Here is a 25142-nt window from a genome sequence, read left to right on the forward strand (position 1 = left end):
AGGAGGTGGGAATGGGGGGGTTGGAGGGGGAGGCTGGGGGGGAGGAGGGAGGACAGGGGAATCTGTGGTTGATATTTAAAACAAATAGAAAAGTCTCTTAATAAATGAAAAAAAAGAACATTATGCCCACATTCCCAAGAGGTAGGGTGGGTGGTTTTTTGTTGTTCAATGTGTTATGAATATTTCTCATCATTTGGGGGTTGGTTACCAGTTGTTATTGGTAATGGATAGGAAAAAGCTGAACAAAGGAGATTAGATTCAGGGATCTTGTTCAAAAAAGAAAAAAGGGGACAATGGATAAAAAGTAGATTATTAAATCCTCTTTTAGACCGAAAGAGGAACTATTAGTTTTAAATATTTCACATTGGCTTGGATTTTTTGTATATTGATACAAATTTGAGGTTATTTTTGTTATACTGCGTATATGTTATGGAAGTGATAAGATAAAAGGTAGATTTTTAAATCTATGTTTAGACCAAAAAAAGTAGCTACTAGTTTTAAATATTTTACATTGATACTGATTTTTTTATATTGATACAAATTTAAGGTTATTTTTGTTAAAACATACTGTACATCCATTTCTACTACTCTTGTTGAAGGGATTGTACCTATACAGCTCATTTAACAATTTAATGTAAATTTATAGTCTTTGAAAGTTGTTATTATAAATTATTTAGGATAATAAGGAAATGCAGATTAGTAGTGAGTGTCCTGTTACAATCAAACTTGTAGTCATGTTAGGTATGTTTTCAAGGTCAAACAGAGATATATTTTAGATAGACAGGTAGTCTACAAACACTTTAGAGACCTAAAGAATGTGGCATTTAAGATGTTTTAAATAACATAAGATTCTTTTTTTTATGACAATGAGATACATCTGCTCCTGGAAGCACTAATTACTTCAGCAAAGATGATGGCCATTGGAGAAACTCTATATGGAATTTGTTTTCTTTGTGGCAAAAGTTAGTCATTGGTCAAGAAAGTACCCTTGCCTCGACCACTGACAGTATGCTGTCTAAACTGAACAAGCAGGACACAAAAGAAAGTGACTACTGAATCTTGCCAAGACAAGGCAGGACAGTTCTTCAAAAATCCTACTTCACAGAAGAAACTGCCAGACATTCTGAAGGACCCAGAGGAAAATGACTGACAGAATTTGCCAATATAGGCAGATAGTCCTTCAAACTTTCTGATTCACTAAAAAGTCTGTCAGGTATGATAGGCCTGTAGGCCAGAGTTGGATGCCCCAGTATTACAGGGGAACTTTGGGTGACTGTCCAGACATCCTGATGTCCCTGTTATTAGGTAACATTTCACCCTTGTGGGGTCTTTGATGGAGTTGAAGACTAAATAGTTATAATGATAGTTTTCCTTAGTTAAATAGAAAGTAAATTAGATGCAAAACTTTAGACTCACCAAGATAAGACAGATAATTGTTTCCTGTGATTTCACCGAATGCAAATGGATTAGATAGTGTTACTGTAATTCTTACTGAGAAATTTTTTTTGTATGTAATCTTATTATATTAAAGTTAAAACTGTCCTTTTTAATTAGACAAAAGTGGGGAAATGCTGTGGAACAATCCTCTTGTACACTATAAATATTTGTCACTCAGATTGTTTTAGTAAAACACTGATTGGCCCGTAGCTAGTCAGGAAGTATAGGTAGGGCAACCAAACTAAGAATGCTGGGAAGAGGAAGGGTGGAGTCAGGAGTTGCCAGCCAGATTCAGAGGCAACAAGATGAGAATGTTGGACTGAAAAAAAGTACCAGGCTGTGTGGCTAAACATAGATAAGAATTATGGGTTAATTTAAGTGTAAGAGCTAGTTAGCAATAAGCCTGTGCTACCAGCCAAACATTTGTGATTAATATAAGCCTCTGAGTGATTATTTGGAATTGACTTCAGGACAGGGTGGGACAGAGAAACACTGTTTACGAGCTTTATTCAGGTCTTATATGGAAATACATGACTCAACTATGGACACCATTATTTAAAGGGATTTTTGTGCTGCCAGCTCACAAAATGTGATACAGAGACTTATTATTAATAGTAAAAGCTCAGCCTTAGCTTAGGCTTGTTCCTAACTAGTTTTTATAACTTAAATTAACCCATTTCTATTAATCTATGTGCTATTGCATGGCTTATGACTTTTACCTCTTCTCCTTCATGTCTGTCTTCCTCTGCGTATGGATGGTGATTCTGCCTTTCATCTTCCCAGAGCTCTCTCTGTCCAGAAGTTCCTGCTATATTTCCTGCCTAGCTATTGGCCATTTGGATTTTTATTAAATCAATCACAGTAACATAAATTCACACAGTGTAAAGGAATATTCCACAACATTATCCTGCTACTGGGTTGCCTTGTCCATCCTTAATAGGAGGAGATATTCCTGGTCTCATTGTAACTTGCTATACCATGTTTGGTTGATAGCCCTGGGAAGCCTGCTCTTTTCTGAAGGGAAATGGAGGAGGAGTGGATCTGGAGGAGAGGGCAACGCAGTAGGGATTGGGAGGAGAGGAGGAGGGGAAGCTGCTGTCAGGATGTAATATATGAGAGAAGAATAAATTTAAAAAAGAATATTGCTGTATCAGGATTCTCCAGTACTGATATCACAAGATTAGCAAACACACCAGCAGAAACTCTTTTGAAATCTCCCATCCTTGCACAAAAAGGATTCATAAAGACACCAAGCCTGCAATGAACATGGTTTATTCTCCTTTCCTATGTCATTAGCATTCTAGTTACTAGGTAAGTTTTTCTCCATGCATGTGAGTCCACAGACTGGAGCAGAAATCTGGGTCCCACACCACAAAATTCTCAACGATAGAACAGAAGGACAGCTGCTTCAGTTATATTCTGGCTACTGCTGTACCCATTGTGAGTTCCATATCCATTCCAATCAAATGCAGAGAAGTCGCCACACTGCAGGGGGTCAGATTTTGGGAAGTATCCTCCTCCACCAATGCAATGCTGAAAAACAAGGGGAGCATGTAGCAATGAGAGGTGTTATGGTTTGGATAGGAAGTCCCCTCTCAAAAGGTGTTGTGTACTGAAGACCTGATCCCCAGTATAAGTAATATTCTGAGGCAGAGTTTTGGTAAAGGGATTAAATTTGAGGACCCTGCCTTCATCAGCTAGTTAATCACTAATGTTGTCATGTGTCACCATTTTGAACTGACTGTTGGGAGGTGGTGGAGCTATGAAGTGGTGGTGGTAGGGTTACTTATAGAAAATATATCACTGAAGGTATGAGTGGCGTGTTTTGAAGGTTATCTTTCCCTGACCTTTCCTGGTCTTTCTTTCCTCCTTGCCACTATATAGCAAGCCAAACTGCTCTGGTATGACTTTCCTGCATGATATTTATTATACTCCACTATGGATTTAAAAGCAATAAAGCCAAGTGACCAGGGGTAAAAATCTTGGAAACCATCAAACTAACAAAGCCCTTTGTCTTAGTCAGGGTTACTATTGCTGTGATGAAACATCATGACCCAAGCACCTTGGGGAGAAAAGGGTTTATTTAGTTTATGTTGTCACATCAGAACAGGAATCTAGAGGCAGGAACCTGGAGGCAGGAACTGATGCAGAAGCCATGGAGAAGGCATGTTTCTCATGGTTTACTCAGTTCGTTTTCTTACAGAACTCAGGATGACCAGTCCAGTGGTGGCACAACCCACAATAGGCTGGGACCTCCTTCATTAACAAGGAGTTAAGGGAATGCTCTACAGGCTTGACTATAGCCTGATCTTATAAAGAATTTTCTCAAATAAGGGTTCCTCATCTCAGATGACTGTAGCTTGTGTCAAGTTTTCATAAAACTAGCCAGCACATCCTTCTTTCCATATATTGTTTCTTTTTTTTTTTTTTTTTTTTTGTTTTTTCGAGACAGGGTTTCTCTGTGTAGCTTTGCGCCTTTTCCTGGAACTCACTTGGTAGCCCAGGCTGGCCTCGAACTCACAGAGATCCGCCTGCCTCTGCCTCCCGAGTGCTGGGATTAAAAGCGTGCGCCACCACCGCCCGGCTTCATATATTGTTTCTTGAAGGTATTTACCACAGAGGCAAAATACTGACTAATACAGCTGATGAGCCCAGAGACACCTCAATAGCCAAGTTCAGTGGACTCTTCATCCCTCATCAGACTCTCTATTGGAGGTATCATTCTGTTTGTTCCATAAAACCCCCTCCATTGGCTTTAGTGGCATCACTGTCTCTTCCTTCCTTTCCTTCAACTTCCCTCAACCTTCATTCTCAGTTTCCTTGGCTAGACTTTTCCTCCATATATTTCTTAAGTGCTGCTTCCCAGAAGAGATACACTTACAACTTTCTTATACTTTGTGTTACCCCTTTAGATTTAATTATGAACAATTCACTGATGGCTTAAAATATATATCTCAAATCCAGATATTTCTTAAGTTTAAGACTTAAAGATTGGACTGCCACTTAAAATCACTACTCAGAGACTTTACACTCCACATAACAACAAACAAACAAACAAAATAAAAACACAGTTACTTACAGTCACACATAACTTAAAAGTGGAGATTTATTTGGGGAAATTCAGTGAAAATTTTGTCACTGTGAACAACATAGATTGTACTTATATAAGCTAGAATGACTATGATGTTAGTAAGTTATACAAATCATCTGGGACCACCATTATATACCAAGTCCAACATAGATTAAAGCATTAACATTGGGTATGGAGAGATATCTCTGTGGTTAAGAGCACTTGTTGCTCTTGCAGAGGACCAGGTTTGGGTCCTAGAACCCATATGGGCCTCACAACTGTTGCAACTCCAGTCCCAGGGCATAGAATGCCCTCTTCCAGCTAAAGGGCACCAGAAATTCAAGCAATACACATACATATGTGCAGGCAAAACACTCACACATATAAAATAAAATAAATAAATCTAAAGTAAGACAAATTAAAATCCCATTCAAACAAGCTAGTAGCATGGGGACTGGGGAGATGGCCCCAAGGTTAAGATATCTTACTACTTTATCATAGAAACAAAGTTCAGATTCCAGGAGCCATACTGGATCCCAGCACCCAATCAAAAGACTTGAACTCTAATTCCCAGGGATCCTATGTCTCCTTTTGACCTCTGTGATTACTTAAATTCACATGTGCACACATACAAATGAAGTCAAATAACTGTTTTAAATCTAGCATCATATGACTGCATATCCCTCTGAGATCCCAAACATATTCAGCATCCAGACATCTTGGCTTACTATTTGATATTCATCTACTCAAATGAAAACTATGAAATTATTCATAATGTCTTCTCTTCCCTCTCTCTGTATTCAACTATTAATATATTTAAAATCTTTGAAACTCATCAGTGCTCATCCTACCCCAAAATTTCCATCATACTGCATCACTCGCATTTGGATCATGGAAACCATTTCAATACTTATTTCCTTGTGCTTAGTCTTTCCTTCATTAGAATCTGTAACCTCTAGGCCACCAGTGTCATCTTTGAAAAAAAACAAAAATGCTCACATCAATCTTATATGCCCATTAAAACATTGCAATGGTGCTCATCACATGTACAGTCCAACAACCATTGGTGTGATATAAAAGTTGTTTCCTGATCTAGTCCATGTTAACATTTCCAAAATGAACTCTTTCTATATCCCACATCCACCTTATATACCAAAATTGAAAATAGCTTGTTACTCCCTCAACACTACATGCTCTCCTTATTTCATCATTCCACATCACAATCCCAAGGTCCTCTTTGACAGCAAATCTACCTCATCTTGACCACGTGAAGGGCAAGCTAATGACTGAGGAATAAATGAACACTGAAATCTTCAGGATTATCTGCCAGGAGCTGATGACCCTTTTTTTTTAGACTGTTACTTTAAGAAGGGCTGAATTCCAAAGGAACTTGCTTTTGTCTTTTGAGACAGGGTCTTACTATGTAGCTCTGCTTGACCTGAAACTCATTATGTAGATCAGAATGGCCTCAAACTTAGAGAGATCTGCTTGTCTCTGCCATGCAAGTGCTGGGATTAAAGATGTGAATAACCATGCTTGGCCAGAACATGCTAACACAACCTTCACTGTGACAATAAAAGGGCTCCATACTCAACCTGCCTTTGGCCACAAATTATTAAAAAGCAAAACAAAACAAAACAGTATGAGTCTAATGATCCCAGGCTCAGGGGGACATCAGGTTGCTGCAATAGAGCTGAGTACACCTGCCTTGGCAGTTCATTGAGATGCCAACATCCAACAAGAGAAATTCCTTATGCTAGGGAGGCGAATGGTCTGGGTGAGGTCTACCAGATGTCCAAGACTCTCCTAGGAACCCCTTGACACAACGAAAATCTATACAAGTCCTGGAAAATGATGGGCAGTATCTGTTTAACTCTAAAAGCCAAATCCTGGGTGAGGAGTGACTCTCTAACAATCTCAGCCCCCAAAGGCTTTCACAGGACTCTCTGAATACAAATGTCACCCTCATTCCAGGCAACTAAGTATTATATTTTAAAGTCTAAGCAAACACCAACAGTGCAATTACATGTTTGACATGTTGACTATGGTCTTCAACAAGACAGGATATCTTTATCTAGACAGAAATTCTCATTCCTGCGACCAAGCAAGGAACAGGGAAAGGTCACACTCTCATACATGTACACATACTAAGAGGACAGTCTCCCACACTCAGTATACACAGATACACACTGGAAACCTCAGTCTTATACATGAGCCTCTTTGGTCACTACACAGACTCACAAACTCAGTGTTACATCCAGTGACCTTCATCCCAGCACACAAGGCGTTAGCTGCTCCTTCATTGTTAAACACTCTGAACTGGATGTATCCTGCAGTGAATTCACCTGAAAACAAGAGACAGAAAACAGCATTCAAGGAAAATACCACAAATAGCTGTCAACCCAGAGTTTGGTGGTGCCAGGTTCAGGATACACAGTCTAAAATATCAGACCCAATGGGGGAGCCTCACCTATTCCCATCCACAGACCCCAAGAGCCAGTGCTTGTAAAACGTCCTCATTTGCCAGAGCTTGAATGGAGAAATTTATGATACAGGAAGGTCTCTACTGAATATCTCCAAGGTCTTGTCACAGAAGTTAGCAAGTGCATCCATTCTGCTCCTGTTTACATTTACCTTGGAAACTTTTCTGTCAAGCCTTACATACCAACTATAAATTAGAACTTTGAATTATACAGCACAAGCTTAGCATTTATAAAAGGTAGATGCCACATTTAGATTTATATTAAACAGCATAACAGTCACCCCTCACAACAGAAAAAACTCCATTTTTTTTTCTTTTTGTTCAGCCACATGAACATGATGTCTGTTCCTGAGAAACCTCTGAGTTATAAAAGAGTTGTTAAGAGTAGATTCTGGAACCTTGTATCCCCAGTGCACATGTCAACTTTCCTGTTTATGCCTTGTGCTCTCAGGCAAGTTCCTGGACCTTCAGTGCTCCAGTCTTCTAATCTGTAAAATGGGCTAAGAATAGTTGATAATCCAGGGGCAAGCAAGTGAATGAAGTGAAACAAAACACAAACTTTCATAGACGAGAAGCAGGCTGTAATGCTTGGTAAATGACAGTTACAATAACTGAGTTTATCAAGTGTCCTGCAGAGTGTTCAGAGAAGCATTAAAGACTCACTCTGGCCAAGGGGTGAGTAATAAGAAGCTGTCTTCTGAGCATCACCGAAGTCATAGACTACAGGGAAAGCTGGGCCATTGTCAGTCCAACACTCCCCTTCTCCATATTTCACCGGGTAATTCTACAAGAAGCAAAAGAAGTCGCTGGGTAAGGATGGCAGCACTGGCACTCACAGGAACACTGTCCTGAGTGGAGAAGCACAACATGTGTCCTGTAACTGAGATTGTTTCCAAATAAGTCAGAAAAGAGAGAATCCTTTCCTTTGTCTGTGTCTCTCTGAAACCCTAGACACTTCCCCCTTTTTCTCCTTTTTCTCTCCCCCTTTCTACTTCTCTCCTCTCCTCTATTTTCCACATACTACTACCCTTTTCCTTCCTTGACTCACTACACTTTAGAATAAGGGAAACATGAAATACAACCCACCCAACCTCAAACACCTGCCTTTCTCCATACCCATGAAAACCAGCCTCAGTCAGCAGTCTTGATTACCTGGTACAGTCCAAACAGATTATGGCCCATACGCGGCAGGAAGCCACAGTATGTATGGTACCTCAGCAGGGAGCTGGTCCTCCAATTTTGCAGGGGGCTATTATTGGGCACATGCCAGATACCCAGGTTCTCAGCCTGGATGTCAAAGTAGCCAGGGTTCTGGAAAGCAACCAACACTGAGCCTGACCAAACAAGAAGATTTCATCAAGCAAAGACCTACATTCACAGTTGTTAGCAGAGCTGATATCTCTGGGCTCCAGGTGGACAGATGACCAGCCATACTCAGATACTCTAATTTACAAAGACAATGGTCCAACCACCTACTTAATCTAAAAGTCTACTTGGTAGGATGTTAAGATTCAAGATAAGTATTTTTTTTTTACTTCTTCAGCCCTATGTTGAAGGGCATCATTCCAACCTTCTCCCTGGCATGCTTGAGCTACACTCACAACCTCACCCTTTCCCCAGTGGCTACAGAGTGTACCAACCTTGTAGTCATCACTTGTGGCCACATCTGCAGACCCAAAGGTGTTGTAGTTGGCCCAGTTGCCATCCCCCTCTGGGTAGTCGATTCTGTTGCCTTGCTGACTGGACCAGCGATCTCCCACTGTGCATTTCCCAAGCATGTTGTTCTCATGCACACTGGCCACCAGGGTCCAGCCACCACCTGCAGTGGTCATGTCACAGAAGGTCTGGTAGATGACACCATTCTCCGTGCGGAGGAAATAGAGGCCATCTGTAGAGAGAACCAGTCCACAGTCCTATGTGCAGGCTCATTGTCCATCTCTGTTCCAGAAGCAGAATGACTCTAGGAACTACAAATATGGCTAATGTCTCATATCCTGAGTGTCCTATTACAGGTGTCCCTGGGGATATTTGGATCTTCCTGATTTCAGAAAGCCAACCTTCTGTGACTGAGGCTGAACACAGAATTACCCAAAGTGACAATGATTTTTTTTCTAAAGTTAAACATAGTACTGTCAAAGGACTTAACAGCTCCACTCAGTAGATAACCAAAGAACTGGAAACAGAGACTCAGATATGCACATTCATGCTCATTACAGTTCTGGTCACAAGACCTGGAAGGCAGAAACAAGACAAGTATTTTCTATATAAAAAGGAATAAACAATACACTGTGCTGTCTAGTATGCAGGATATATATTGTGTACATTCCTATTTTTCCAATACATCAAAAAGAATGAAGTGGGCTGCAGAAATGGCTCCATGGTTAAGAGCAAGTACTGCTCTAGCAGAGGACTTGAGTCAGGTTCCAGCACTCACACTTGTTAGTGTACAAATGCCTGCCACTCCAGCTCTAGAGGATTAGATGGCATCTTCTGGACTCTAATTTACCTGCATGCCTGCACATACATATTATTATTACATATTATGTATTATTATTATTATTATTACACATACATCTATGTAATAATAATAATTTTAAAAAGTAAATTAGCTGTTCTATAACACATATGAGCCTTCCAGTATCCTAATGAAATAAGGCAGATTACTTATATGTGGTAACAAGAACTGACAGATTCATAGAAGTATGAAACTGAATAGCAGGTCACAGGGAATACACAAATTTGTTACTTTGTGGTTACGAACTTTCTCTTTAAGAAATGAAAACTTTCTGGAGATGGATAGTGGTGATCCATACCATTGTGTAAGTCCTTCTTGACTCTGAAAATCCTTCAGATTGGGTAAGTGGCACTTTTTATGCATTGTGTACATTTGAACACATTCTCTATATGAAAAAAGAACACCTGTTCTGGAGAACTAAAGCCTGATTTCCTAAGTGGGTTATTTGTTTGTGTTTTTGAGACAGAGTCTCCCCAGGCTGTCTTGGAGCTTTCAATTCTCTGCCTTAGGCTTCCAAGTGAAGGATTATAGTATGCTCTTTAAATGCTTAATCACTCACCTTGGGCTCCAGTGACATTTTGCTTGATTTCCTTGCAGCTTCTGAACAGAGAGGAAGACACAGGATTGGCCCATCTGTTGGTTCCCAGGTTCTTTTTAACTAGAGAAGATGCAGAATTTCATTCTCATGGGACACCCAGCCTTCTCTTATTGTTCATCCTAAACTCATTCCATGACTTCTCAAAGCCTCATTCAAGAATCAACAAGATTTGTAACTAGGAAGAAAGACAAGAGATTTGAAGGTGTGGAAAAATTTGTGTCTAAAGTCCTGAAAAAGGAGAATGAAGTGAAGTCCAGCTCTGCAGTAGAGGAAATGCAGGGAGCCTAATGTGCCTGAAGCAGGGGTTGTGAGGTCGACAGTTCAGGGGCTTGACCAAGAGACCCTGGAATAAAAGCCTTGCAAACTAGTCTCAACTCTGTAATGTCCTCTGAGAACCTAGAAGGGTGGAAACAAATGAGAACTCTGGGGTCAGAGCTACTCAGGTGTAAGTAGCTCCATGTTTACAAGACAAGTACTTTTGGATTGTATTTACTGTGTCAAGCTTCAGTTCCCTAGAGCCTAATATCAAGCTGAAAAAAAACTGACATACGGAGATCAAGTAAGATAGCATTTAGAGACTTCCCCTTTTTCTTAAAACAGTAGTGAAGATGAAATACACATTTTAAAACAACGGTTAGTTCTTGCAGAGAGCAGAATTGAAGACAACATTCTCTGGGCATAAACCAGACCATTCACTTAGTATTGAAACCCTAAAGCAAAGGTCCTCAGCCTAAGGAATGACTAGGATGGTTCACAGTTCTTGCAGAAGTTCCCCTAGAGCTACACACAAGTACAGAATCTGGACCAGGTCATACCTCAACAATCTCATTGCCACTGGCAGTTTCTTCAAGAGAAAATCAGCACCCAGCCTGCATCTCAAAGGCATCATCTCTATGGAGGATGGACTAGGTTTTGTTTATATGTCCAGGAATATAACAAAAAGAGACCTTTATTTTTGTAGAGAGTGGGTGTAGGGGATAATTGGGAATGGTTAGAAGGAAGAAAAGGGATGGGAAAACAATACAATTGTATTTAATTTCAATTTTTTTTAAAAAAAGCATAATTGACCAAGCTGTGGTAACCCACATCTTTCATCCCAGCACTCAGGAGACAAAGTCAGGCAGATCTCTGAGTCTGAGGGCAGGCTGGTCTACAGATCATATTCTAGGACAGCCAGGGCTACACAGAAAATCCCTGGCTCAAAAAAAATAAACAACAACAAAAGTAGGTTCTGGAAGCAACCCAGTCTAGTGCTGAATGCCTATAAAGCTAGAGGTGACCTGAGGAATCTGGGTTCTGCAGCAAGACTCACCAGCACTGCAACTTCTGGTGGCCAGGATGATAAACAGTAGGAAGTTGAGTCGCGTCATGGTCATCTAAAGAAAACCAAGATGAAGGTTAGTCTCTATTCAGACCATCTTTTCCCCTTATCCCTGTCTCAGCTCCTATCTAGTCCTACTTAAAGGTTCCTTCCTTTCCTTCAAACTCCTCACATTTCTGGTCCTAAAGCAGACCTGAGCAGAAGTCCACTTTCCTTATTCTATTGATAGCAACTACCTTCCCCTCCATACCTGGCCAGAAACTCAGAGTTGCCAGCTGAGTGGAGGTAAGCCACTCTCACTCTGCAGAGTCTCTACTGTGGTCATGGTGAGGTTTGTATCCTTTTATGGGAAAATCCTAGTGGGAATAGCCCAGACTTTGCCAGGCTCCCCCTTTCCTGGCAGGATGCCACTGGAGAGGAAACTTTTATTTATTGCAGGAAAGTTTTTTGTACAGTGATGACACATGGGATTCAAAGGCTCAAAAAAACCCCACATATTAAATGTCATATCCTAGCACTATCTCCAGATTTGGGTATATTCCTGTGTATTTTCCAAAAAGGAAATAGATGATGAGACTTGCAACATTTGATATCCATTTGGACTTTTTTGTTTGTGTCTTTCTTGCAAGATAATACTAAAAAACTGCAAACATTTATAATTATCCTTATTTCATGGAAGAAGAAAACTTTTTGAGGGGATTACAATGTATAAAAGAGTAAATTTCATGTAGCCCAAGCTGATTTCAAACTCTGTTTAGGTGAAGATGTCCTTGAACTTCTGATTCTTTTCATTCCATCTCCCAAGTGCTGGGATTATAGGCACACACCATCAAACCTGACTATTAAAAAGAGATTTTAACAATACAGTAGTAATATAATCATTTAAGAATAAATATAAACCTCTAGTCTGCATAAATTGAGTTCCATACAGCCCTCACTATTTTGTCTTTGATTTTCTCATAGTTACCACAAACTAGTGAAATTTTACAATAGACAGAATTCGGTATTCAATCTCTATAAATCCTTCCTGATGATGTTTTGAACTTCCTCTGTCCCCACCTTTTTTTTTTTTTTTCCTGTTCTCAGACACCGCTTTGGGCTGTAATGGAATGAATTGCCTTTTCCTCAGCAATGAAACATCCTCAGTACAAAGCTTTGTTATAATACTGATTACACTGCAATCCTTTGGGAGTCTGCTTTTTGTTAAGCTTATATTTTTTCTTTGTATGTTCAAAAGATTGATTTACGCAATATAACTCAGATAGGTTGAGAAAATAGAACAAAACAGAGGCATGTAGTTCAGCTAGTAGAATGTTTGCCTTGTATCCATGAGCTATAGGTTCAGCCTCTAGCATCCTATGAACTAGGTATGGTGGTGAATGCCTGAAATTCCTGCACTTGAGAAGTGGATGTAGGAGGATCAGAATTCAAGGGTATCCTCTACTACATAGCCAGGTTGGAGGACAGAATATGGTACATAAGATCCCATAAAACCAAACCACAACTAACAAAAACTGTTCTCTCTCTCTGTCTCTGTCTCTGCCTCTGTCTCTCTCTCTCTCTCTCTCTCTCTCTCTCTCACACACACACACACACACACAAAAAGTCAATACATTTTTTAATGAATAAGTTCAAGACCATCTGTGTCTACGAATTGAGTTGGAAGCCACCCTGTCTGTGTTACTTTATTTTATTGGTTCCTCGATTGCTACTGTACAGACCAGCCTTCAGCAGCTCAGGAATTGAAGGGGAGCCATGGAGTCTCCAATAATCACTCAACTGACCTTTCTATCTGAGGGAATAAAACTTAGTTTTGGGGTTAGCAAAAAAGGAAAATACACACACACACACACACACACACACACACACACACACACACACACCCTCAGAGTCTACTTCCTCTTTCTTTCCTTTTTAAAAACACTCTTTTTAGATTCCTCACATCAAGTTCATTAAAAAGAGGATTTTCCTTATAACCAAAATTTACACAGTTAGTACATAATCACTCTAAAAACATATTTTTCTGGAACAAGTCAACCCCAATACATTTCTTAATCACATCTTTATGCTTTTCCTGAGAAACCCACACTTAGTCAAACACTTATCTTTTAGACTTCTCACAGTTCAAGAGCCTTTCATCCATAACCATTTATATAGGCAGTAGCTGTAATAACTGCCAGAAAAACAGGTTACTTGTTTCACTTTTCATATTTAAGAGTCCTGTCCAATTAGTTTAACTATCCGTCCAATTCTTTGTTTTCTAGTCACATGAAGCCAATTGTTTAAAGCTTTGTTTTAGCTACGACACACACTGAAACCCGTGAATACATTTCCCAATATCAAAAAGTACTTGAGCTAATTCCTGGGACTCACTTGTTTTCCTAATCATTAACCTAAACCACAGTCTATGTAGCTCCTCAAGTAAAACTCTTACGTCCTACCTCGTGACACTTCCTTGTTCCTATTTTCTACCCTTTGCAGCCACTGCTTTATCAGGGGTGGGGGCAACACTGTATCCTACTTTTACCTCTATTAATTTCCCCTCTAAACTAAACTCTATTATAATCCCTTATTATATTTATGAAAAATCTTCAATCAAGAAAATTCTATTTCAACTAACATTATTCTTGTATAAAATCTTGTACTTCAATTAAACAGGACATCTTAAGAGGAAATTATATTCATAACAATCCGCAAGTATAAATGTCTAGTAGAATGGGATAATCTCATGAGGTAATCACACGTTAAAAGCAGTGGGGATTCCCTCACACCCATCCACACCATGCCATTTACTATAGAAAAATGACAGGGGCAAACATGTAAAGACAGTAGTAGCAAGAGACATTCTGGAGCTGAAGCCCTCTGGGCCTTGCCTATTTGAGATTCACCCATCAGTGCCTTGCATTGTGATGAGTTAAAAGCCCAGTTGTCTTTCTGAGTCTGGGTTACCTCACTCAGGATGTTTTTTTTCTAGATCCATCCATTTGCCTGCAAACCTCATGATGTCATTGTTTTTCTCTGCTGAGTAGTATTCCATTGTGTATATGTACCACATTTTGTTTATCCATTCTTCAGTTGAAGGGCATCTAGGTTGTTTCCATGTTCTGGCTATTACAAACAATGCTGATATGAACATAGCTGAACAAGTGCTTTTGTGGTATGATTGAGCATTTCTTGAGTATATGCCCAAGAGTGGTATAGCTGGATCTTGGGGGAGATGGATTCCCAATTTTCTAAGAAAGCACCATATTGATTTCCAAAGTGGTTGTACAAGCTTCCATTCCCACCAGCAGTGGAGGAGAGTTCCCCTAGCTCCACATCCTCTCCAGCATAAGGTGTCTTCAGTGTTTTTGATCTTAGCCATTCTGACAGGCGTAAGGTGGTATCTCAGAGTTGTTTTGATTTGCATTTCCCTGATGAATAGGGATGTTGAGCAATTCCTTAAATGTCTTTCAGCCATTTGAGTTTCCTCTGTTGAGAATTCTCTGTTTAGTTCTATAGCCCATTTCTTAACTGGAATGTTGGGCATTTTGATGTCTACTTCCTTGAGTTCCTTATATATTCTGGATATCAGTCCTCTGTCAGATGTGAGGTTGGTGACGACCTTTTCCCATTCTGTTGGCTGTCTCTTTGCCTTGTTGACCGTATCCTTTGCTCTACAAAAGCTTCTCAGTTTCAAGAGGTCCCAAACATGGTATGTACTCACTCATAGGAGGATACTAGATGTGGAACAAGGATGACTGGACTGCTACTCACATCACCAGGGAGGCTACCTTGAAAACAGGACCCCAAGAAAGACATGGGGATCGCCCAATGATGGAGAAATGGAAGAGATCTACATGAACAGCCTGGACACGAGTGGGGGTAGTGAAGGGCGAGGGTCAAGGGAAAGAGAGCTTGAGGGAGCGGGAGATCCCAGCTGGATCAAGAACAGAGAGGGAGAACAAGGAATAGGAGACCATGGTAAATGAAGACCACATGAGAATAGGAAGAAGCAAAGTGCTAGAGAGGCCCACAGAAATCCACAAAGATACCCCCACAACAGACTGCTGGCAATGGTCGAGAGACAGCCCAAACTGACCTACTCTGGTGATGGGATGGCCAAACACCCTAATTGTTGTGCTAGAAACCCCATCCAATGACGGAGGGATCTGGATGCAGAGATCCATGGCTAGGCCCCGGGTGGAGCTCTGGGAGTCCAATTAGTGAGAAAGAGGAGGGTTTATATGAGCAAGAATTGTTGAGACCAAGGTTGGATAAAGCACAGGGACAAATAGCCAAATGAATGGAAACACATGAACTATGAACCAATGGCTGAGGGGTCCCCAACTGGATCAGGCCCTCTGAATGGGTGAGACAGTTGATTGGTTTGATCTGTTTGGGAGGCATCCAGGCAGTGGGACCGGGTCCTGTGCTCATTGCATGAGTTGGCTGTTTGAAACCTGGGGCCTATTCAGGGTCGCTTGGCTCAGTTTGGGGGAGGGGACTGAACCTACCTGGATTGAGTCTACCAGGTTGATCTCAGTCCTCGGGGGAGGCTTTGCCCTGGAGGAGGTGGGAATGGGGGGTGGGCTAGGAGGAAAGTGAGGGGGGCGGGAGGGGGGAGAACAAGGGAATCCATGGCTGATATGTAGAACTGAATTGTATTGCAAAATTAAAAAAAGGAAAAAAAATTAAAAAAAAGAAAAAAAAGCCCAATTGTCACCTGCTGCTCTTCTGACATAGCCACCACTAAATGTATCTTTTTTCTTTTTATTTATTCTTCTCTCATACAATACATCCCAACTGCAGCCTCCACTCATTCACTCCTCCTAGTCCCTACTCCCCATACCCCCCTTCTCCCCGAGAGCCTCCTTCTCCAGTCCCTTCTTATGCTGTGTTCTGTTAATATTCCTGGGAGGCATGCTCTTTTATTACTTTTTACATCTTTGATATTATTAAACATCTCTTACTTACTGGTACATAAATCATAGAACAGCCTACAATTTTTTAGCCCTAAGAGTCTAAGAAAATGGAGGCTATTTGGAGGATATCACCTTCCTAACCACCAGCGTCCAGCTCCTACTGCCTGTTACGTCTGTTCTTCACGTGGCCTCATCCTAACCTCACAGTCCTTGACACCTGTGTTCAGGTCTGGATGTATTCAGTGGTGGCTAATAGAAATGCCACCTCAAAGTAGCTTTAAAAAGTGCAAGGAAAGGGCCTGCATGGTTCTTCACTAGGTCCTCTGTGTCTATGTTGTGACTGTTAGATTGGTGTTTTTGTGGGACTCCTAATAGTGGGAGTAGGGGGTATATCTGACTTTTCTGCCTGTTCCTTGGGACTCTTTTCCTCCTATTGGGTTTCCTTGTCCAGTCTCAATATGAGGGCTGTTGCCTCGTCTTGTTTTATCTTCTTTTGTCCTGTGTGGCTGTCGTCTCTTGGAGGCCTGCTCTTTTCTGAAAGGAAATGGAGGGGGAGTGGATTTGTACATCCTGTTCCTGAAGCATTCCTTTGCTGGTATTATAACATACTTCTTTTCCCTCATTGATTGAAGACTGGCAGCTCTCTAGAGTTTTCCTGGGACTCCAGCACCTGAAACCACTTTACACACACACACACACACACACACACACACACACACACACACACACACACACACACACACACAATCAGTTCTGTTCCTTTAGAGAACCCTGAGTAATACACCCAACAAATGAGTTAATTCCCCAGCCCCTGTGAATGGAGGTTTTGTTGTGAATAATGTCAAATTGTACAAAACACCCTTTTTATATCTATCAAGATGATCATATTATGTTTCTCTTCAATTTACCATAAGCTTATCTTAAAAACTACCTTTTTATGTCCAGACCTCAATCTCCAATGATCCTGTAGCAGCCCTTGGAGCAAGAACCCCAAGTGAGGAGCCCCAGGTGACCCATAGACCACCTTGGGCCTGGATGCCAAAGAGCCCTTGCACAAGCAATTTCTGTCCAAGAGGATCATGTCAGTCCACTCAGCCTATATAATGATCCCTCCTACTGCAGCCTTACCCCCAAGGCTTCCCTATCTCCTAGCCCTGTCACCACTTATGAGCTCTTATTCAGAGTTTACTTCTCAATTCCCAGGCCTCTGGATGCAGAGGCTGGGTAATTCTATCACCCACCAACAACCACAGCAGGAGACATCATAGAATTCTAAGTGCTTGTGGGCAGCGCCCCTTCCTACCTTCTTCCCCATGCAGAGGAGACAAGCAATGCCCCAAAAGGAATATGGTGAGTATTTGTCCTTCTAGTAGAGAAAGACAGTGAGCTCAGTGGAGCCCTGGGAGACAGGGACACTGTTTGGGAAGAAAAGTACCACAAGTGAATAAAAAGTCTGGAGTGGTTTAACTAACTTATCCTCAAATGACAGTGGTGTTTCGAGTTAACTCCTTCAGAGAACACACAGACTCTCAAAGTCAACAGAAAGTCTTTATTCACTGGCTGGCAGACTACACAGGGAATCATGTAGCCACAAACCTTACTGCTCTTGGCTTTTCATGCACAAAAACATTACCCTGGTGGACACACACTGAAGTCATCAGAGATAGTTAGCAATATGCAGAGCTGCAAAGTAAAAAAGACAAGGTTAGTTCACTTAGCGATCTTCCCAGAACTATGATTGATATTGATGAAGGTCTTTGTTCTTGTTTTGGCAGGTGTAGGCAGCTATGTGATGGGCTCTTAAGTGAGGATGGTGCCTTGGTACATCTAACATGGCATCAGTTGTGCTAAATTCTGAGAGCCTGTTACAATCATCCCCAGACCCCATGTTCAATGCATGATCAGTACACACTTCCTCAGGTGCTCCGTTACCTGCTCCATCTCTCCTGCCCCAATGTCATCCCTCCATTCTCTGAGTATCACTGCTATTTGCACTTTCCCTCAGTGGGATGGAGCCCTTCCTCCTAGGTGTTGCTTCATCCTGTACACAGGGTTATCTTAGTGCAATAGCAAGGCCATTGCATTGTCTACATGGCTCCTTCAGCGGTTCTGATGAAACTATTATGAGACTGTACTTGTTAAGCAAATATTTTCTTTGTAAATTTACACAGCTCCATAAGCTCTTACAAAAGAGAATAGGACTACATCTGGGTCTAAGACTAGTGTTTAAGAGCATGTACTGCTCTTCCAGAGGACTCAAGTTTTATTCCCAGCACTCTAGTCAGGTGACTCACTGCTGCCTGTAATTCTAATTCCATGGAATCCAATGCCTCTATCCTCTGTGACACCATCTGGGGATCAAGCATTCAACACACAAGCCTGTAGTAGATAATCAATATTCAGTTCTCCATTCTACATCGATATCTTAAATTGCATCTATGTTTTTCATTGTTCTGTAAATATTTTCTCTGAATTGAAACAATTTTTCCTGGAAGGAGGAGGGAGGTTGATTACAAGACTCAGGATGTTCATGAAATTGACTATATTCATAAAGGCCCTCCCCTAGTGTCCTAGTTCCATTTCTTTTGCTGTAAGAAGATGCTCTAGCAAAAAGTAACTTAGGGAGGAAAAGGTTTATTTTAGCTCACAAATCCAGTTGACAGTCCATCATTGTGGGAAGTCAAGGCAGGAAACTGAATCAGCTAGTCACATGACATCCACAGTTGAAAGAAGAGAGAAATAAATCAATGTATGCATGCCTAGTGCTCAGCTAGCTTTCTCCCTTTTTATTCAGTCCAGGACCAAGTTCTGGGGAACAATGCTACCCACATCCAATAATGCAATCAAGGAAACTCCCATCACTGTGTTAATCACCTCACTGTTGTAATAGTGGCATGAACATCATAAGAGTCACCAATAACTTCTGATTGCATTTAAGGCCTGCTACACAAGATGAAACTCATACTTGTCATCATTACTGAGGCTAATAACCTGTGGTTAGAGAGGTCCTAGATCCTAGGGGAGACCCTACTTCTATTATTCAGCTAAATGGACATAGTTTTTCTATTTTATTATTTTTAAAGTTATTATTTTGAGATTACAATGACATCACTTACCCCCTCTCTCATGCTTCTCCCCTTCTCTCAAATGCATGACTGCTTTTTTGGGATATATATATCTGCTCAGTGTGTTTAATGTTACTTGTATGTACATTTCTTCAGGACTTTCCATTTGGTATTGGTATTGGATAACCAACTGGTGTCCTTTTCTCTGAGAAAGAAGATTTCTTCTACACTCAGCATACCTTAGTTGCCTGTAGTTCTTTGTAGAGAGTTGAGGTCCATTGGTGTTGCTGGACATAGTTTTAATCTACTTCTGATGACATTCTTACACCCACAGATCAATGCATCTCTCAGTCTTCAATCTCTCAAACCAGAGAAGCTTCTATTTCCAGTAGATAATCATTAGCATAGAGACCCACAACTGGTCAAGGTGCAGAGAACTAGAAATTTGGGAATCCTTTTCTTTAAATTTTTTACTATATTTATTTTGTGTGCATGTATGTGGATGCACATGGCATAGTACATGAATGGTAGTCAGAGGACAACTTGTGGTAGTTGGTTCTCTCTTTCCACAGTGTGGATCCCAGGGAGGCAGTTATCATTTTCTACTGAGTCATATCTCAACCCCCACTTTTTCTTAAGGGCATTTATTTCTTCTCTCTTCTCTCCTTTTTCTTGTTTCTCTTCCTCCTTCCATCCTGCCCTTCTCCCTTCCTTTCCTCCATCCCCATTTTGTTGAGATAGCTCAGACTATCCTTGAACTTTTAGTACTTTTGCTCAAGCCTCCAAAATATTGGGAAAATAGGCATGTCCCACAACACCCAGATAATGGCATCTCTTAAATAATATATTACTGGAGACAGGTAGATGCCACAGTGTTGACACTGTTTTCCTGATCTCTCTCTCTCTCTCTCTCTCTCTCTCTCTCTCTCTCTCTCTCTCTCCCTCCCTCCTCCTCTTTCCTCTTTCTTTCTTTGTCTCTGATCTTGTGCAGACAAGACTGGCTTCAAACTTATTATATAGATGAGGCTGGTCTTGAAATCCTGGTCCTCCCGCTTCCACTTTTCTAGTATCACAGGTGTGCACTACCACAGCTGGCATGATGCCTTTCCTTAGCACTCAAGTGCAGTAGACACAGCAAAAGCTTTTAGTTCCAAAAGCAGTCAGCAGTTTACATGCTTCACTGTAGTATCCCAGTACTAGCTTTCTTACCACTAAGGCTGCTAATAGTACCCCTTTCCCAGTCCTCTTTATTTTTAGTTTTTGTGGCAGGATCTCATTCTTTGTTCCTGGCTGGCTTGAAACTCACTATGCAGTTCAAGCTGTCATTAAACTTATGGTAGTCCTACTGTCTCTGCCTCCTGAATGTTAGGATTACAGAGTTACACCACTAGTGCTGGTCTAACATTTCTATATCACTTATAAAGATATCATCAAGCCGACTGCTATAGATTTGTGTCTCTGAAAGGCTCTGAGATGAAGGCTTCATTGCTAATCTGTGGCACTATTGGCAGGGTGTGGAATCAGAAGTGAGATATAGTAGGAGGAAGTTAGGACACTAGCAGTGTGCCCTTGAAGGAGGTGTTGGGGTCTGGCCTGCTTCCTTCCTTTTTCTTCCTTTGCTTTGTGGTCACCATGGCTACCACAAGTTTTCCACCCTGGTGTTTTCACCACAGGCCCAAGCAACAGTGCCAACTGAATACTGATTGAAATTGCAGCCACAATAAACTTTTCTTCCTTAGGAACTGATTATCTCAGGTATTTTGTCACAGTGACAGAAAGATGACCAACATACTGAATGCTACACATTTTAGGTATTTATTGAGTTTGGAAAATACCTTGATTTTTTTTCCTTTTTTTTATTAAGAGAAATTCTATTCATTTGATATACCAACCACAGATTCCCCTGTCCTCCCTCCTCCCCCCCAACCTTCCCCCCAACCCCCCCATTCCCACCTCCTTTGGAAAATAAGTTGATTGATGCCTTGCTCTCCTCAAAGCTTCAGCCCCAAAGTGATTCTGCTTATATTTGTGGCTAGAACAATTGCACAGTTCAGTTTAACTTCAAAGAAAGGGAGTAGTAATCCTTGTTTCTCCAAGAAGAGAAATTAATATTAATGATTACCTGAGATGATTTATGATGAGGTGATATTTAAAAAAAAAATTTATTTATTTATTTTGTGTTCTGCATGGCCTGCATGCCAGAAGAGGGCACCAGATCTCTTATAGATCATTGTGAGCCACCATGTGGTTGCTGGGAATTGAACTCAGGACCTCTGGAGGAGCAGCCAGTGCCCTTAACCTCTCAGCCATCTTTCCAGCCCAGAGGTGATAATCTTAATGGATGGGGAAAAAAGCATTAGAGATGTATAACAGAACAATCCTCAGTCTCTCCCTCCCTCCCTCCCTCCATCCCTCCCTCCCTCCCTCCCTTGCTTCCTTTCTTCTTCCTTCCTCCCTTCCTATACTTATAAGCCATACCACAACCCAAAGAACTAGACTGTTATTAGTGACCATTATTCAGGGTTCTCTAGAGTAATAGAACATATAGAATGAATCTCTCTCTCTCCTCTCACTCTCTCCATACACACACACACACACACACACACACAGGATTTATTAGAATGACTTACAGGCTGTGGTCCAGCTAATGGATGCCTATGAACAGAAGGTTCAAGAATCCAATAGTTGTTCGGTCCACTAGGTTGAATGTCTCAGATTGGTCTTCAGTATATGCCAGAATCTCAAAGAAGAAGGCTCTAATACCAGTGAAAGAGTGGATTTGCTAGTGAGGGAGAGAGCAAGCAGGCAAAAAAAGAGATTCCTTCTTCCATGTCCTTATATAAGTTTTCAGCAGAAGGCATGGCCCAGATTAGAGGTGGGTTTTCTTAGCTCAAAAGATCTGGATTAATGGTGTGTATTCCTACCTCAAAGATCTGGATTAGAAGTGGATCTTCAAGCTAAGCAAAAATCCTTCACAGTTGTGACCCTCTATTTTTGGGTTTAGTTAATTTCAGATGTAGTCATGTTGACAACAGACTAGCCATCACGGTGACCTGTACCTGCCCAGTGCCTCACTCCCATCACTCCACCTTTTCACTCTCAGGCTTTGCCTTTATCTCAATTTGTACTTTTTGTTATGCTGTTCATCTTACTTTTATCAGACAGGTGTGGCTGGTCCAAGTTTGTAATCCCAACACCGAGGAGTTTGAGGCAGGAGGATTGAGAGTTTAAGGCCAGCTTGAGGGCTACACAGCAAGGTTCCTGCCCTCTTGAGTTCCTGCTGTCAGTGCTTTTGATGATGAACTGTTATATGGAAGTGTGAGTAAATAAACTCTTTCCTTCCCACGTAACTTTTGGTCATGGTGTTTCATCACATCATTGGTAACCCTAAATTAGGACACTGTGCTTCTCAGGCATTGGGATTAAGAGTACATCCCATCATGCTCAGTGATTCCAGTAATTTTATGATTTATTAGTTATTACTATGATTGAGACACAGTCTCAGGTATCCCAGGCTGGCCTCAAGCTTGTTAAATTGCTAAAGATGACCTTGAACTTGGATTATAGCACAAACCACTATCATTGTTCAGCTTTATCCAGTGCTGAAGATTGAGCCCAGGGCTTCTTATATTCTAGGCAATTATTCTTCTGCCTGATTTATAACTCAGACCCTAGTGCTTTAAAATGTATTTTTATCTTATTTTATGGGTGTTTTGCCTACATGTATAGACATATACATGCATGCTGCCCATGAAGGGGCATTGTATCCTCTGGAATTGTAGTTACAGATGGTTGTAAACCACCACAAGGGTACTGGAAACTGAACTCAGGTTCTCTGCAAGAGCAACAAATGTTCTTAACTATTGAGCAATCTCTCAAATCCTATTTTTTTTAAAAATTATGAGCAATGTGCTGCAAACATGGTTGTGTATATTTCTAGCTACATTCTAGGTACAGATGTGTTTAAACTTCATTTGGATATGTTGTGGAATATTAAGGTGTGCTCCATTTGTTTACTGTGGAACATTTGTTTTAATGATGCAAAGAGGTGTTGCATTCTTTTATGTTGCATTTGTTTAACTCTGTGAAGCTGTGTTACTGTGCCTGTCTAAAACACCTGACTGGTCTAATAAAGAGCTGAACGGCCAACAGCTTGGCAGGAAAGGATAGGTGGGGCTGGCAGGCAGAGAGGATAAATGGATGGAGAAATCTGGGAAGAAGCAGAGGAGACCAAAAAGCGAGAGAAGGAGGAGGACTCAGGGAGCCAACCACCCAGCTACACAGCCAGCCACGGAGTTAAAGTAAGATATACAGAAGCAAGAAAAAGAAAAAGCCTAGAGTCAAAAGATAAACGGAATGATTTAAGTTAAGAAAAGCTGGCTAGAAACAAGACAAGCTAAGACTGGGCATTTGTAATTAAGAATAAGCCTCCATGTGTGATTCATTGGGGAGCTGGATGGTGGGCTCCCAAAACAGCAAAGAGTAAAAAATTTAAACAAAATAAAAACAACCACCAACTACATGGATATGGGTTTTTAACTAGAAGTCAAATTGCTGGATCATTAGATTTGTGAATATTTTACTTTATAAGGTAGTTTCGATTTATTTCCAAAAATGCACCAAATTTACTCTTCCATCAGCAATATATTATTGATCCAATTAATCCATATTCTCTCAAATATTCGGTGTCATCAGGCTTCATTATTTTTCCCAATTAAATGCTCTTGATTTGCATGTCTCTAGTTCTTAGTGAGACCAAATATCTTTGTGTGTCATTTCCTTTGCTCTAGAGATTGAATAGCTCTTCATGTGTTAACTGGATGTGTTTCTTTTTCCTCTAAACACTCATTCATATCTGCAAATTTTTCTGTTAGATTGTCTTTTCCTCTTGGTCTTATTAGCTGATTAATAGAAATTCTTTATAAATTAATATTACTTGCTATTGATCTGTTGATATGTGTGTTAAAACATACTTTCTCATTATATCTTAATTTTATTGATGGTTTGAGGTTTGAGGCATAGAAATTCTTAGTGTTAAAGATTCCTTTTAGTGTTTTACAATTAGCACAGGGTTAGAAAATAAAGATGTTACAATTTGTGTTATTTGCTTTTTTTGAGGCAGGTTTTTATGATGTAACCTATTCTTATCCTCTCAAATACTTGGTATCATTAGACTTTGTTATTTTTGGCAGTTAAATGCTTTTGATTTGCATTTCTCTAATTTTTAGTGAGACTGAATATCTCTTCGTGTGTGTGTGTGTGTGTGTGTGTGTGTGTGTGTGTGTGTGTGTGTGTAGTATATACATATATGTTACCTTTAGGCTAGCCTGGAACTTGTTATGTGGACTAGGCTGGCCTCGAACTCACAGAGATCTACTTGCCTTTGTGCCTTTAGTGTTAGGATTATGCCGAATATTTTCTACACACAAGGTCTTCTTAAAAAAAAAAAAGATTTCTTTCTTTCTTTATTATGTATATAGTGTTCTGCCTGCATGTATGCCTGTAGGCCAGAAGAGGGCACCAGATCTTGTTATAGATAGTTGTGAGTTACCATGTGATTGCTGAGAATTGAACTTCTAGTACTTCTAGAAGAGCAGCAAGTGCTCTTAACCTCTGAGCGATCTCTCCAGCCCCATGTACAAGATCTTTTTTTTTTTAAAATCACTTGGCCAGGTGGTGATGGTACACATCTTTAATCCTAATACTCCAGAGGCAAAGGCAGGTGGATTTCTGTGAGTTTGAGGCTATCC

General features: G+C 40.7%; 1 protein-coding gene across 1 annotated transcript; it reads right to left on the reverse strand.

Moving 5' to 3' along the window:
* Positions 1–2817: 2817 nt before the first annotated feature.
* Positions 2818–11472, reverse strand: LOC128109464 (intelectin-1a-like). Its single transcript, XM_052736632.1, has 7 exons — positions 11415–11472; positions 10064–10162; positions 8630–8877; positions 8142–8300; positions 7653–7773; positions 6749–6852; positions 2818–2970 (listed from the first exon to the last, which is right to left on the reverse strand). Exons 1-7 carry the CDS (start codon positions 11470–11472, stop codon positions 2818–2820), a joined length of 942 nt encoding a protein of 313 aa, XP_052592592.1.
* Positions 11473–25142: the final 13670 nt, after the last annotated feature.

This window comes from Peromyscus californicus, unplaced genomic scaffold (genome assembly GCF_007827085.1).
Source record: "Peromyscus californicus insignis strain IS unplaced genomic scaffold, ASM782708v3 Scaffold_14__1_contigs__length_90479793_seg_2, whole genome shotgun sequence".
NCBI lineage: Eukaryota > Metazoa > Chordata > Mammalia > Rodentia > Cricetidae > Peromyscus > Peromyscus californicus.

Excerpts from the sequence above, each read along its gene's own strand:
- LOC128109464 (XM_052736632.1), bottom strand. The coding sequence starts at position 11,472 with ATGACGCGACTCAACTTCCTACTGTTTATCATCCTGGCCACCAGAAGT. Across the intron at positions 8,878-10,063 it reads AAATGTCACTGGAGCCCAAG|ATGGCCTCTATTTCCTCCGC; the intron begins GTGAGTGATTAA and ends TTCTCTCTACAG. Across the intron at positions 2,971-6,748 it reads CTGGATGTAACACTGAGTTT|CATTGCATTGGTGGAGGAGG; the intron begins GTGAGTCTGTGT and ends CTTGTTTTTCAG.